The 14,537-nt window shown below is 36.3% G+C and overlaps 2 protein-coding genes across 3 annotated transcripts; one reads left to right on the forward strand and one right to left on the reverse strand.

Annotated features, from left to right (window-relative positions):
* Positions 1–864: 864 nt before the first annotated feature.
* Positions 865–5,907, forward strand: LOC136412588 (fatty acyl-CoA reductase wat-like). 2 transcript variants are annotated; one of them, XM_066395693.1, is made up of 8 exons: positions 865–985; positions 3,504–3,735; positions 3,803–3,980; positions 4,031–4,302; positions 4,801–4,910; positions 4,962–5,162; positions 5,213–5,468; positions 5,525–5,907. In XM_066395693.1, exons 1-8 carry the CDS (start codon positions 967–969, stop codon positions 5,868–5,870), a joined length of 1,614 nt encoding a protein of 537 aa, XP_066251790.1. In that variant the 5' UTR covers positions 865–966; the 3' UTR covers positions 5,871–5,907. The 2 variants fall into 2 exon arrangements, with proteins under 2 accessions (XP_066251790.1, XP_066251789.1); XM_066395692.1 differs by having other exon boundaries at positions 3,504–3,680; positions 3,736–3,980.
* An 80-nt stretch (positions 5,908–5,987) lies between these two features.
* Positions 5,988–14,117, reverse strand: LOC136412597 (serine protease gd-like). Its single transcript, XM_066395705.1, has 8 exons — positions 13,805–14,117; positions 13,575–13,734; positions 13,404–13,524; positions 8,809–9,020; positions 8,584–8,759; positions 8,394–8,523; positions 6,453–6,584; positions 5,988–6,401 (listed from the first exon to the last, which is right to left on the reverse strand). The coding sequence occupies exons 1-8, from the start codon at positions 14,018–14,020 to the stop codon at positions 6,190–6,192; spliced, it is 1,359 nt and encodes a 452-aa protein (XP_066251802.1). The 5' UTR covers positions 14,021–14,117; the 3' UTR covers positions 5,988–6,189.
* Positions 14,118–14,537: the final 420 nt, after the last annotated feature.

Here is a 14,537-nt window from a genome sequence, read left to right on the forward strand (position 1 = left end):
TTATCAAAAAATACTTTAAATAGTTCAAAACAATTGAAATACATTAACAAAATTACAATTAAAAAAATAACAAAAATGGAATTGCCATGTATTCCTTGTTTGGATTTCTTCTGCCATAGATTTCCAGATGTTTTCAACTTTTTTGAAAAGTTCTTCTTCATAGTTGCATTTTTTGAGTTATATTTATTTTCCCACGATTTCTCAAAGATTCTTAAATGAAGTGAGATCCGGAGACTAAGCAGGTCACTTCAAAACACACATTTTTTTATTATTGAATTTTTATCATTTTACGATTTTTGAAGCATGTTTTGGACGATTGTCATGCTGAAAAATGCGTGACAATGGCATTTTTAATATGTATATTGCAGTACATAAAACAATGCATTTTTTTCACAATTCTATGTATAGTGAAGGAAGTTGTTTTTCATTTACATTCTAAATTCGCAATGATTTTCTGAACAACCCATTATAAACCTACCTACCCTACAACAATTCCGCGATATATTTCCGGAGAGGTGCCTTTTTCGATTTTTTGAGTAATCGCATACAAACTTCTTCAAAATTTTAGATAACTACTTCCGACGTGTTTGGCAAACTAAAATTTTACATTTTACTGTCTGCAACTGCCCTTAAAATTATGTCATTAATAAGGAATTAACACAGAATTAATTCTTAAGTTCATATTCGAGTGTCCAATAAAATGCAAAACTGTACCCGTCATGTTCATGCATATAACCCTTTCCATCGAATAATACACGTTAAACCGCATGTGTAATCTTCTATTTATGACCAGTACGTGACAGGAGGTATCGCAGTATTACCGCAAAGCTTCATTGACATTACAATCAAAGCAACCCAGTTGTAAGTTATTGAAGACCACTTGAAGGTTCTCTTTTGAGTTTTTTTTTTTGTTGCGAGTTTTCCAATTTGTTTGTGGAAGTTGCTAGGATATTTAAAACATACGAAATGGTTCTGGAAGATTGTGGTAAGTACTTTCTGTTTTTATTCATATTGTAAGGGTAGCTTGGAGCTCGAAAAGTGCAAAATTATCTATCAACTTTGCAGGTTCTTATGGAGCCACAGCCCATAACAGTGTATTGAAATTTGACGTTAAAGAAATTTATTGAAATTAATTAATTTATTGATTTCAATTTCAGGTATTTACCTGGATACTCAATAAAACTCTTAAAAAACTCTGCTAAAGGATCGATTAAGGCTGCTTTAGTAAGAATTTTAAAGCAACATTTCAGAACCCCCGAAAACAGTTAAAATGACATTAAAGCGTACCACTGCTCATTAAATGCAGCGCCTGTACCTTCGATTTCAATAGAAAAAAATCGTTATTATTCTATTCAGATTGATGGATTGCTCCATCATGTCCAAGCAATAGATCTTTAGGGGTTTAGCCTTGAACATGCCTTTGACCTACATTATTAACAGTTTTTGACTTCAGGACTCTTGCGAATTCGTATTTGCTTTATTGCCAATATTGCGCAAAATATTGAAACCTCTCATAGATAATAGCATCTGAAAAAGGTAATAAACAATACAGAGCTTTTTACCAGGAAAATATTCAAAAATGCACCTAACCTAATGTTCAGAAGGCCTAAGAGGGTGAGATTCCTCGAAGTGTCTACTTTCTAAAAATTTCGAGACACCTAAGAAACTCACCTTCCACAACCCAGAACTGTCCCTGGGGGACATCTTCAGGGTCGAGGAAGTGTAAAAATCTACTGTTTATAATTTTACAAATCTGATCGTTGTCGTCGTCATTCGTGGGACGAGGGTTTATTGCACCCCTATCATGTAGTGTGTTCCGCCCGATTCTTTTCTTTATTGGTTTAGTGCTTTGTTGTTCTGTTGTCCTTAAGTAGCGGCACGCTCCATTCGTTCTTTTTCTTTGACCATCGCAGAAATAGTATTGCTGCAACGATTCCACATCGTTTTACTTTCCAACATCCCTTCTTATGCAGGGCTTTGGATGAAAAAATCATTTGAATAGAGGCCCAGCTTTCTATATGATCCTTTTAATTTTGTTTATACCGGCATGACTAGTAAACAACAACGGATTAATTTAGCGCAAAACTTAAACGGGGTCTAATTACATTAATAACAGTCATTTGTAGAGAGTTATTTTCAAGAATTGCAAGTTCAATTGAACCGCATTGAAGGCTATATGAAACCATCTATGCTTAGTCCAGATATCGTAATTGATTATGCATATGTATGTTGCTGAGATTAACGAGTTTAAGTACCTCTTGAGATTTCACACACATAAAACTGTTTGATTAACTCATTTAACCTTTTAAAAAGAAAATCATTTCCTTGTTGAGTTCTTTCAAATCGCTTTGAGCCATCGCTTCACTTACCCCCAATTGACTCAAGCAGCTGAATTACTTTAAAGTGATCACCTCCTAATTGATTACACCCCCAAAACCCCATTTCAACTCTCAGCTGGCGCCGCTGTTAATGCCGAGATGGGATGTTAATCCGGTGGAAAGGACCATCAAATGTATTTTGGGCTTCTGGTTGGGCGTGACTTGAAGCGTGTGCGATTCTCCTCGTAGGGCTGAAGTCAGGTGATTTCGCAAAATGGCCGCCAAAATGGTTGTAAAGTGGACAATCATGTGCCGACCACCCTGAGGTCGCAGTTCCAGAGGCACAGTTTCGTGAAAAAGTAACCAACAACGCTGTTAACTTTAACTAATTGGGAAAAACTAATGATTTGCGTGCCAAATAATATCGAGAAAAACGATAAAAAATGTGACAATGTCGGCAACGAGCCATTATATGAGACAAGTGGTGCTAGCTAAGTGTCTAAAAAATGATGTTTATATATGACGACAGATACGCAAACAAAAGCATAACAAAAAAATAACGTTGTACGGTGGATGGCGTTGTTGTCACGTTGCCTTGAATTTAACACCTCCCAGTTCTTAATTCTTATCTAAACCTAAATGCAGATAAAGCAAACGTCATAAAAACCATTTAGAGGAAGAGGAGCTACGTTGGCTTGATTCTAGTGAGACCTAGGTCTTACCTGGTCTAAAAACTTCGGTTTTCAGTTGGAAGTCTCACCCTTCTGCTATGTTGCCATTTATAATTACTTTCAAAAAATAATTTAATACTCATAATAAGGTAAATTAAAGGGAAGGAATTGGGCTTTAGTATAAAGCTTTGTGAAAATGCTCATCTTTTATAATAAGGAAGTTACGGGTGTGCAAAGCCCATTTAGTATTTCCGAGTACGCTAATATTTCATAGATATTGTTATAACTGATTTAATACATCCTAAGTTAATAGCACCCTCTTATGATTAGGCGTTTGCCTTCAAAAATTCCCTCAAAAGAAACCATTTTTTTGCAAAACTACAATAAGACGAGAACTATCGAGAAAGCTATTGGCGCTGTCGACTTGATCTTAAATATCGAAAATTCGAATTTATGTAATTAATTAATTTGCCTATTAAGCCTTAATAAATTAATTTACGTATAGAAATTTTAGGTCGCACAACGCTTCTAAGCAACAACAATAATGAAAACTATTTTTCGATCAACAAACTTTACAACATCAATGACATCTCCACTCCTGCCATTTATGAGAACGAAGTAGATTTAACCCCCGTACAAGAATTTTACAACGAAGGCAAGGTGTTCATTACCGGCTCTACTGGGTTTCTAGGTACCCACCTATACTTTTTATCGCCACTCGAATCCGATTTAACTCAATCTTTAAGGTAAAATTTTGATGGAAAAGCTCCTGCGCACATGTACGACCATTAACACCTTCTTTCTGCTTGTCAGAAGCAAAAGGGGCAAAGATCTAAAAGAACGAGTTGATGAAATGTTTGACGATGAAATATTTGATATGATGAAGAAGGCCTATCCGAAATTTCGACACAAAATTGTAGCAATTGCTGGAGACTGTACTATGCCGGGTTTGGGGTTGAGTATTGAGGACCGGAAGAGACTCATTGATGAGGTAAGCGACAAAAATCTTTTTTTAACGAAAAGTAGTTCTTTTTTTGCTAGGTTAACATAGTGTTTCATGTGGCAGCAACAGTAAGGTTTGATGAAAAACTGGCCAATGCAGTTGCAATCAACGTGAGGGCGCCCAGAGATATGCTGCGTCTCGCCAAAGAAATGTGCAATTTAAAAGTATTAATGCATGTATCCACGATATATGCGAATTGTCTGAATCACTGCATTGAAGAGAAGGTTTATGAGCCTGCAATAGAACCTGAAAAACTGATTTTGTTGGCTGAGAACGTTCCAGCGGACGTTTTAGATGACATGACTCCAAAGTAGGAAATAGTGATTTTTGTATCAAAAGGTGTAAAGCTTGATTTTTTTGCCTGCCGCTGAAAGCCAATGAAATTATACTAATTTCTATATTTTTTCCAAATTGTGTCGTTTTTGTGATCCTGCTTATTTAATAATTGTTAATAATTAAAAATGAATTTAGCGGACTTTCACGTCCATAAAAAAGCGAAATGTGGAAAATTTAATTTGCACCCGGACGCATAAAATAGTTAATCACAAAAGTGCTACTTTTTTTCTGAAACATGAAAGGAAAATTCTATTGTTCGTGAAGGTGGTAGAAAAAATTAATTTGGTTGTATTTGTCACTCAACTGCATATTTATATAAACGTTTGGCAACGTTGCTCATAGGCTGATCAGGCTAATATGGCATTTCCCCAAGAGTACGGTGACAGGCAAATAAATGAATGCTGCCATGTTGCTACTTTTAATTTTATCCCCCGTACTTCCTCCCCTATAACAAAAAGCATGCTTTTTTCAGATTATTAGGAAAATACCCCAATACTTACACATACACCAAACAAGTGGCAGAAACTGTTGTAGCCCGGGAATTCCAGAATATGCCTGTGGCAATATTTAGACCAGCTATAGGTAGGTTAACATATAATTATTTCTGTCCAAAATTAATATAAAAAATGTCAGTGATTCCCACTTACAAAGAGCCAGTTTCCGGCTGGATCAACAACCTCTACGGCCCCACAGGAATCGCTGTAGGGGCCGGAATAGGACTTTTACGAACTTTGCATTGTGACGCCAAAGTGAATGCCAATTTAGTACCTGTGGATATGTGCGTCAATTCCCTAATTGTCATCGCTCCGAAAATTGCTGAAAGTTTCCGCTCTAGTACCTTTTATCCCTTAATTATGTGCACCTTTATGTCTCTATGATTCCAGAAATGAAAACTGATCGAAGCTTCAAAATCCGCGTTTTCAATTATGGCTCCACCAATGAATCTCTACTTACATGGGGTGCCGTCATGGATTATTTGAAGTATTACGGATTGATGACCCCCCCCCTCAAGGCAATGTGGTACTTAGTTTTCGACATCTACAAATATTACCCCGTATACCTCTTGATGACCGTCCTGTTACATACTTTACCGGCCATTCTCATGGATTCTGTTTTACTCTGCACTGGGCAAAAACCTAAGTAAATTTCAATAAAATTTTTGGGGATAATGAATTTATTTTTGCTATATTATGCAGAATGATGGCGATTTATAAAAAGATCCATAAATTTTCGAATGTTATCTCGTATTTCTCCACTCATGACTGGCAAATTAGGACCGACAATGTGTTATGGGTGCAGAATAGGCTACAGGAAATGGACCAGAAGTTGTTTTTGAGCGATTTAAGGAAGATCGATTGGAAGGAGTATTACGAGTTTTACGTTAAAGGAGTGAGGGTTTACTTGTTGAAAGATCCTTTAGACACAATAGACAAAGCCAAAGTGCGATGGAAGAAGCTATATTATGCTCATCAAACTATTAAAGTTTTAAGCTATATGGCTCTATTGTGGCTATCATTTTGGCTTATAAAAATACTGTTTTAGGACAGTTACTAGTAAAAAGAGTTACTGTAAATATGGTTAATTGATGTGTTATAATGTTGTGTTAATGTGGTTAAGTGTTGATATGAATAGGTTTAGGGCATATTGATAATGGTCGTGTTGGCAGTAAGTATACCTTACTATACAAAGACTGCAAACATTACTAATAAAAATTAAAAATTCTTAAAAAAAACATATTTTACTCCTTTATGGGATTTTATTCATAATCCTAAATTGCCCTACTAATTAGTACACCCTAAATATTCAGTTTTTCATTTAGCACTCTCACAAATCCCTCTGGTTAATCTGGTCCTGATAATCCTCATTTTTTTATTGTCATACGCATAGCGTTACTGATCCATTTTCTCAGTTTGCCGGCATCAGAAAAGATCATATAATTCATAACATCACATTTCCCCTTCTCAGTTAAGATCAACGAGGCCAAACCTCTGAGGTAAAACTTTCCGTTGCGCTGCAAGAAAAATCCCGCCCCCGAGTCCCCTACGCACACCCCAGATTTGCCATCCCTCAAACCTAAAGAGAGGCAAATCAATACATTTCCCCTTAAATATCGTCAGCAGATACCTGCGCAGAAAGTACTTTCAGATGTTAGATGAAAGAAAGTGAAATTTGAAAAGAGGCAACTGTCCTTAGACACTATGGGAATGTCTACTGATTTTGCCGTGCTGATGCTTTGTTTGCCTGATGCCTGAGCGCCTGAAAGTGCATTAAATTATTTATCGGTTATACACTCACTTTCACATGAAATGCACCATCTAGTAATAATAATAATTAAGTCTTGTAATTTTGGCAAAATAATGCTTCATAATAGAGTATCAAATGATCAGACTTTCAGCAAAAAAGAAAGAATGCTAGTGGTTTCTTTGTCATCGACCTATTAGATTTTTTATTCAATTGTAAATAAATAAAATAATATTTACATCGAAATATCAGTTTATTTTGTTGTTGAACTGTGAACAAGACATCTCAAAATGCCCCCAGTGAGACAGCGTCAAAATTTTTCCCACGTTTCGGATTTTGATAGAGGGCGAATTATCGGCATGAAGGAGGGTGGACTTCCTTTTCGTGAGATTGCCCGAAGAATGAATCGGAACCACGCCACGATTGCGAGAATATGGTCTTCGTGGTCTGAAGAAAGAGTTCAGGGACATTGTCCAGCTGGACGTCTTCCCCGTAGCAGCAACGCACGTGAAGATCGACTTCTTAGACGGATGGCCATTGGTGATCGATTTCAAACAACAATGTCTGTTGCAGTAGATTGGATGGGAGCTCTAAATCGTCGAGTGTCGATGGCAACAGTTTACAGAAGAATTTCGTCTTTTGGCCTGCATTCATACCGCCCAAATCTACGACTGCCACTAACCGCCCAACACCCAGCTTCCAGATTGGCCTGGTGTCAAGAACGAATTGATTGGAATTATGAGTGGAACAATATCGTCTTCAGTGACGAGTCGCGATTTTGTTTATGGATCAATGATGGTAGTAGAAGAGTCAGACGATACCGAGGTGAAAGAAGAAATTTTCAATTTTCTGAAAGGCGCCACACAGCTTTAACACCTAGTGTTATGGTCTGGGGTGCGATATGTGTTGGCCGAAGATCTTTTCTTGTGTTCGTTCCAGGCACCCTAAACGCACGTCGCTACATTGACAATGTTCTAAGGCCAGTATTAGTACCTTTCATGCAAACTTTATCAAATGGCATTTTCCAACAGGATAATGCAAGGCCACATAGTGCGAACATTACTCGAAGATACCTGGAAGAAGCACAATTGGAAATACTGCCTTGGCCTGCACGGTCACCGGACCTATCACCCATCCAACATCTTTGAGATATGATGAGTCGCCGTCTTCGAAATTTACCGAGGCCTCCAAATAATGTGGATGACCTACGACATCATCTTGAGGTAGCATGGAATGAAATACCTCAGGAAGACATTGATCATTTGTTGCAAAGCATACCGCGAAGAGTACGTGCTTGTATTGCCGTACGAGGCGATGCCACTCATTATTAATTTTTTCATTATCAAATTGTTGTATCTTTTAACTGAAAGTCTGATCATTTGATACTCTATTATGAAGCATTACTTTGCCAAAATTACAAGACTTAATTATTATTATTATTGGGTGGTGCATTTCATGTGAGGGTGAGTGTATTTGGAAAACTCCTATTGGATTTAATACTGTGATTTTCAGAAGTTTTAGTCAAATTTAGCTAAAAATTTCATAATAGTGGTCATCGATTTTCTATTGGTTTGCTACGAGAGGACAACTCAAATTTTTATTGAACTTGTGCACTTGAAAGATTCTGTGCCTTATGAGTTTGACGGTGGCAGTCAAGATGGCGCTCAATTTGTATTGGCGCATACTTGGTTGCCTATTTAAAAAGAAGTCCTGCATTATCTACATTACAGAAATTATGCGTTAATAGATTTCAAGTTTTATGATCTGAGTGAAATTGCCATAAAACTAATAAACTATAATGTAATGTCATAATAATTAGTTCACCTTCATCAGCCCCCCATCCGACTACAGTTCCTACTTGATCTACTACATTTTCAATATTATCGTCTCCCTCCCAAAGGCAAATTGGCAGAATTGTAGAAGAAAACTCTAAGGGCCTATCCAAAGTTATCACCTGAAATCGATTTGCTATAAACAAGAACCTCTTTGAAAATTTACTTAGTTAATTACTTACAGAAATGTCCCCATGACCAGAATTCGCATCAAATTCCGGATTAGTATTGATCGCAGAAGCCCCTCTTATCACAGCCCTACTCGTAGCCCAATGCCTCAAGTCGTTCCTCCCAAATACCAACAAAATATCCTCCACTTGCACCACTTGAAGTTTGAAAAAACTCACACAACGAGCAGCTGTAAATATCTCATTATTTCCAATTCTATTTCTACCTCAGAAACCTACCAGTAACAACGTGTTTTTCAGAGATCAGATTTGAAGTGCACTTGTACTGGTACCCACTCCCACTGGCAGTAAACATAGCCGCTAACCAAGGGTACAAACCATCATCTACGTCTTGGCCACCCACAATCAAAGGAACCAGCACGTTTCTTCTAACTCCGCATTGAACGTTTTGGTTCGTGGGGTGTGGGTCTATGGTTGGAACTAGGGGGTATCTGCAAAGGTTCGCGTCTACTACTCAATGTGAAATTTTGCATGAGAAAAAGTGCCCACAGAATTATTGAACCATAATGAACTTGGCACTGTTGAAAGTTACAAAAAATGCTAATGGACGTTAGTTAAAAATGCACCATTTTCGATATACGGGGTGGCAAAGTTTCACATTTTTCCTTATATTTTGCGTTTTTCTATGTAGGCCTTGAGTTCAATTTTTGAAATGTCGTACACCTATTTTCGAACCAAAAAGCGAAACTTCCAATCCTGTTGGAAGAGATGCCAATTCTTTGCGGAATCCAATTGTGGTTCATGCATGATGGTGCTCCAGCCCATTTCAGCATGGAGGTGAGGGAGTTCCCGAATCAATGTTTCAAAAATCTTTTGAAAGATTAAGGGAGACTTCAATTATGTTCTCCTCGATCCCCCGATCTGAATAGCCTGGACTTTTTTTGGGGGACACCTGAAATCATTGGTGTATCAAACCCCAATTAAAACTGGAAAGGAATTCCGAAATAGAATATGTGGTTTCGTGCATTATCATCAGCAATACTTCCGACATATTTTAAAGAGTCCCTTTGTATGTAAGGCAAATAGTGGAGTTTGCATTTTACTAAGAGGAGGACATTTTCAATAGTTTTTATGATTTCGTTTTTAATTTAAATTTGGTATCAGAATTCATACAGGGTGTATAAAAAACATAAAATAGTACGTCACCCAAAAAACATAACATATTGTATATAAAAAGTGGTGTTTTTTTATCTTGGGTCTATTAGCATTTTTCATTATTTTGAAGGATATTGTCGCTCCCTGAAATATAGTATTTCCCGTGATGATACGTTACACATTATTTAAAATGTTTATTATACATAAATAAATAACATACGAGAGGTAGCACGAACACAAACTATTAGGTTGTTCAAAGTAAAGTTGTAAATTTTGATCCCACTTTTTAATTGCACAAAATTTTATTAATCAAATTGGTTGCATACAATTTCGGAATTTTAGAGGTGATAAAATCGTCGAAGGCCGTTTCAACATCGTCTCGGTTTCCAAAGCACTTCTCGCGTGAGAAGTTGTCGAGAGACTTGAAAAAATTAGAATCGATAAACCATAGATCTGGCGAGTATGGAGGATGCGACAGAGTCTCGTAGCTCACTTTATTTAACTTTTATAGCCTTGGTTGCGCGATAAAGCGTTATCTTGGAGAAGAATGGCCCTTTCCTGTTGACCAATGCTGGACGTTGTTAAAGTTTCTAATTAATTTCGTTGATTTGTTGATAGTGTTTCTTTGCCGCACTCGTTTCATCCGGATTCAGAAAGCTGTGAGGGATGATACAACCTGAAGACCCCAATATTCACCATCATTTTCGTTCAATCCGTGCCCTACCTCGTTTTTGAGCTTTGTCGATTTGCCGATTTGTTGTAAATACTTGGAGACACTTTCAATTTAAACATCCAGTTCTTCTGCAAGCGTCCGAACTGTTATACGTGGATCTGCTTCCACCAGCGCTTCTAACTGGTTATTGTCAACTGCAGGCTCTGGTCATTCACGGTGTTCATTGTCGAGGTTTGTCTTGCCAGATTTAAATTTTTTTAAATAATATTGTGCTGTGCATTTCTTCACCGAGCTCTCCAAATCCACCGATAATGTTTCGAGTGACTTCAGCCGCGTTACTGCCCCCTTTCAACTCATAGAGGAAGATCAGTCGAAGATTACTATTGTTCATCTATAATTATTTAGCACTGATGCGAGCACAAATGATTTTTTAAAAAGTTAGATATGTAGGATGTTTTAGTTTGGAATATTTTGACAAAAAAACTTATTTCCTGAGTAGATAGAAGAAAACTGATTTAGGTGCCACGGGCTCGAATTTTGAGAAATGTTTAATGTTAAAAACGGTTTCTCGATATTGTCACAGCCCACTAAGACATAGAGGGTTTTTCGATTTTTGGCCATTTTGAAAACCGCCATTAACTTTCTTATTTATTAAAATATTAGAATTGCATAAAAACATTATTATAGCACTTTTTTGAGAGGAATCTATTGGAGTGCTCAATTTCTTTCTGCTGTTCACTGTTTTCCTACAAATTGCTACATATTAATTTTTTTAAATATAAGTCATACGTGGCCATAGCTTAACAAAATAGACAATTTTAAACCCTTTTCAACAATATACTTTTTAACTTTAAACTTTTTCCGAATTTAAATAATTTTGTATCTATTACCGTTTCCGAGATCTCCATGCTGTTCATCCTTATCTGAGACAGACTGTATATAACTTTAATATTTATTGTCGAAAATGAGGGAAATACAACGTATTAATTGTTTTGACATAAGTTGGCTACGAAAATTGCTGTCAAAGACGTTGAGACCATATAGTATAACAATATGTATATAGTTTATACTATATAAAATAATATAGTATATATCATGTCATATTTTTCAAAATTTTCATACATTCTAACTAAATACTAAATACCAAATAGTAAGAGTCAATATATCTAGAGAAAACTCAAAACAAACTTTAATAAAACAGTAGTGATTGTAAAACCAAAGATCAAATAGCTGCTTCATTGTTTTGACAGCAATTTTCATAGCCAACTTATGTCAAAAAAAGTAATACGTTATATTTACGTCATTTTCGATAATAAATATTAAAGTTATATATTGATGAAAAGGGTTTAAAATTGTCTAGTTTGTTAACACATGACCACGTATGATTTATATTTGAAAAAATAAATTTGTAGCAATTTGTAGGAAAACAGTGAACAGCAGAAAAAATTGAGCACTCCAATAGATTCCTCTCAAAAAAGTGCTATAATAATGTTTTTACGCAATTCCAATATTTGAATAAATAAGAAAGTTATTGGCGATTTTCAAAATGGTAAAAAATCGCAAAACTTTCCATCTTAATCTTTATATCTTAATGGATTGCAACGATGTCGGGAAACGATTTTTGACATTAAACATTTCTCAAAAATGGAACCCGTAACACCTAAACCAGTTTTCTTCTATCTAGTCAGGAAATAGGTTCTTCCTGTCAAAACATTCCAAATTGAAACACTCTGTACAGTGAAATCTCTAGAATTTAAGCTTTTGAATGATATACGGAGTGTAACATATCATCGTGGATGTTTCAGGGAGCGATAGTACTCTGCAAAATAATAAAAAATGTCAACAGACTCATTGTATATGTATAGAAACGCACCATTTTGGATATACAGGGTGGCCAAGTTTCACATATTTTTTCATATTTTACGTTTTTTTACGGGAAAAAATCCTTAATGCAAAATGTCAAAAATCAAAACAAAATTATTAAAATGGTTGACACTTAGCCATGGCATCCTAGATTACAGAACGAGGTATGTAGACTAGACTTTCTTAATTTCCATCGCTAGATATTTTTGCAAATTCTACGAAAACGGTGAAAGGTACGAAAATACTACAAGAAACCAAACAGCTAAAGAATTGAAAAATGAATTTAAATTTGGTGTCACAATTCATACAGGGTGTTCCAAAAAAGTAAAAAGTGTAAAATAGTAATGTTCCCAAAAAATATAACATCTTGTATGTTTCTACTGATGACTTTGACATTTTGTAATAGAGAGTCTTAAAGAAAAAAATATGTACGAAGTTTCAAAAATTGAACTCAAATATACTCAAGAATAATGCAGCATATGAGGAAAAATACGAAACTTTGTCACCCTGAATATCGAAAATGGAGCATTTTTGACCATGAGTCTGTTAGCATTTTTTTATTGTTTTGCAGAGTACTATCGCCCTCTGAAATATTTCCATGATAATGTTACACCCTGTATTACACTTTAATTAATAATGGTTTATTACGAATAAGATTAATCGACAAACATGCTATATAAAAATCCACAACTTCATTTTGAACAGGCTAACACTTACGCACAATATATATATTTTTACAGCTAGAATCGTGAATGCTGCTAATTATTTTACAAATTAAAAAGCTAATTATAAAAGGATTTTATGTACAATTTTAAATATACAACATGTACAATTGAAATGAATTAGAGTGGTCGTCATGGTTTTAAATTGGGCGGCTGTTGTGGGTCTTAGTTGGGCGGTAAATATTCCTTGGATTTCCTAAAAGAGATGTGAAGAAAATGGTACTTGCGGTACCTACTAAAGGGTATAACGTTTTATAGTCTTTTTTACCTCAGCAAGATCACACCACAAAGAAAACCTTATAATTCAAATAATGCAAATTCTAACCCTGTTCACTTAACTAAACAACTAAGGCCCTCTCGTTTTCAAGCGCTTCCAGCCAAAAAACTCGATTCTGAATTCACAGTTCATTATTCTCTAACTTCGTTTGAGGCATTGCGATTAAAATTTTCTCAGATCTTACCTTTGTCCGGCTTCCGCTCCGTTGGTCTGAGGTTCGATGGAGTTTTGAGAAGCCTCCGGTGTTTGAAAGAAGTAGTTGTGTCCAGCCCACAAACTGGTCACTCCAGCCCCACCAGGAACCACTACAGAATAAATTTGTATCTTTGAAAAAGCAACAAGAGAGTGATATTACATTCTTCAGGAGGGCCAGTGCAGTATCTCCGGTTATTGTACATTATTGTGGTGATTTTCGGAATGGCGTTTTGAAAGGGAAAATACAGATCATAACTCAAACTCTCGGTTTTCTTCTGAGCCAAGTCCATTCCTGCGCTGTTCATTTTGATTTTCAATTTCTGGAACAGGTACTCCATCACATACTCTAATTGATATATTATATATTAGGTTCATATCGCAATGGCTTACCACTCTCCTGTTATCAGTGTAGTACCCCTTCATGGACGCGTTTACCCCCAAATGCAAGGTACCACTGCCATCATAGGGGAGCGTAATTCTACCGTACACGTCCCCCGTGGACTTCTGTTGGTACTGAAACACTTCCGGGCAGGGAGATTCCGGCACTTCTTGAGCTAACACAGATAACAACAAATAACCGAAGATAAAAATGAGTTTCCTGATCATTTTGGTGGATGAAAATTGTTTAAAAACTATTTGTGTCGCAAGTTGCTTTGTTTACGAGGTTCCTAATAACGAGCGGACTTGCCGAATTGATTTGCAATACGCGAATGAAGCGCAAGGAGGCTATTTATATGGTATCTGGTTTTACCGAGATGATCGTTTGTTATTAATTAATTGAGTCAGAGGCGTAGCATTGGGTTTTACTGCTATAGACCCAAAAATTTTAGGATATAGTACTTTTCATAGTCCCATGTGGTTCTTGGGCAAATTTAGTGTTGGAGCTTTAATAGAGAGTGAAATGCCTTTTGGGGTTTTGGGTTTCAGGGCAGGTGGAGAAATTGTTAAGGACGTCTATGGTTGCAGGATTTGCTGATAGATTTCAGTTTTCGTTTAAGATGAATTTGAAATTTTGAGTTCCGTTTTTCCACCCGAAAAGAAGTTGCTTTTGCTGAAGTTGAGAAAAGCTCGAAGACACGGAAAAAAGACACAAAACTTGTGCTTTGAAGGCACTTTAGAGCCA

The sequence above is a fragment of the Euwallacea similis genome, chromosome 12, assembly GCF_039881205.1.
Source record: "Euwallacea similis isolate ESF13 chromosome 12, ESF131.1, whole genome shotgun sequence".
In the NCBI taxonomy this organism is placed as follows: domain Eukaryota; kingdom Metazoa; phylum Arthropoda; class Insecta; order Coleoptera; family Curculionidae; genus Euwallacea; species Euwallacea similis.

Bases quoted from the DNA above. Each gene is read 5' to 3' on its own strand.
- LOC136412588 (XM_066395692.1), top strand. The intron at 3,681-3,735 runs GTACCCACCTAT...TCAATCTTTAAG, and splicing joins CGGCTCTACTGGGTTTCTAG to GTAAAATTTTGATGGAAAAG. The intron at 4,911-4,961 runs GTAGGTTAACAT...AAAAAATGTCAG, and splicing joins AATATTTAGACCAGCTATAG to TGATTCCCACTTACAAAGAG.
- LOC136412597 (XM_066395705.1), bottom strand. From the start codon at position 14,020: ATGATCAGGAAACTCATTTTTATCTTCGGTTATTTGTTGTTATCTGTG. The intron at 8,524-8,583 runs GTAAGTAATTAA...AATCGATTTCAG, and splicing joins CTGGTCATGGGGACATTTCT to GTGATAACTTTGGATAGGCC. The intron at 6,585-8,393 runs GTGAACTAATTA...ATGCACTTTCAG, and splicing joins CGGATGGGGGGCTGATGAAG to GCGCTCAGGCATCAGGCAAA.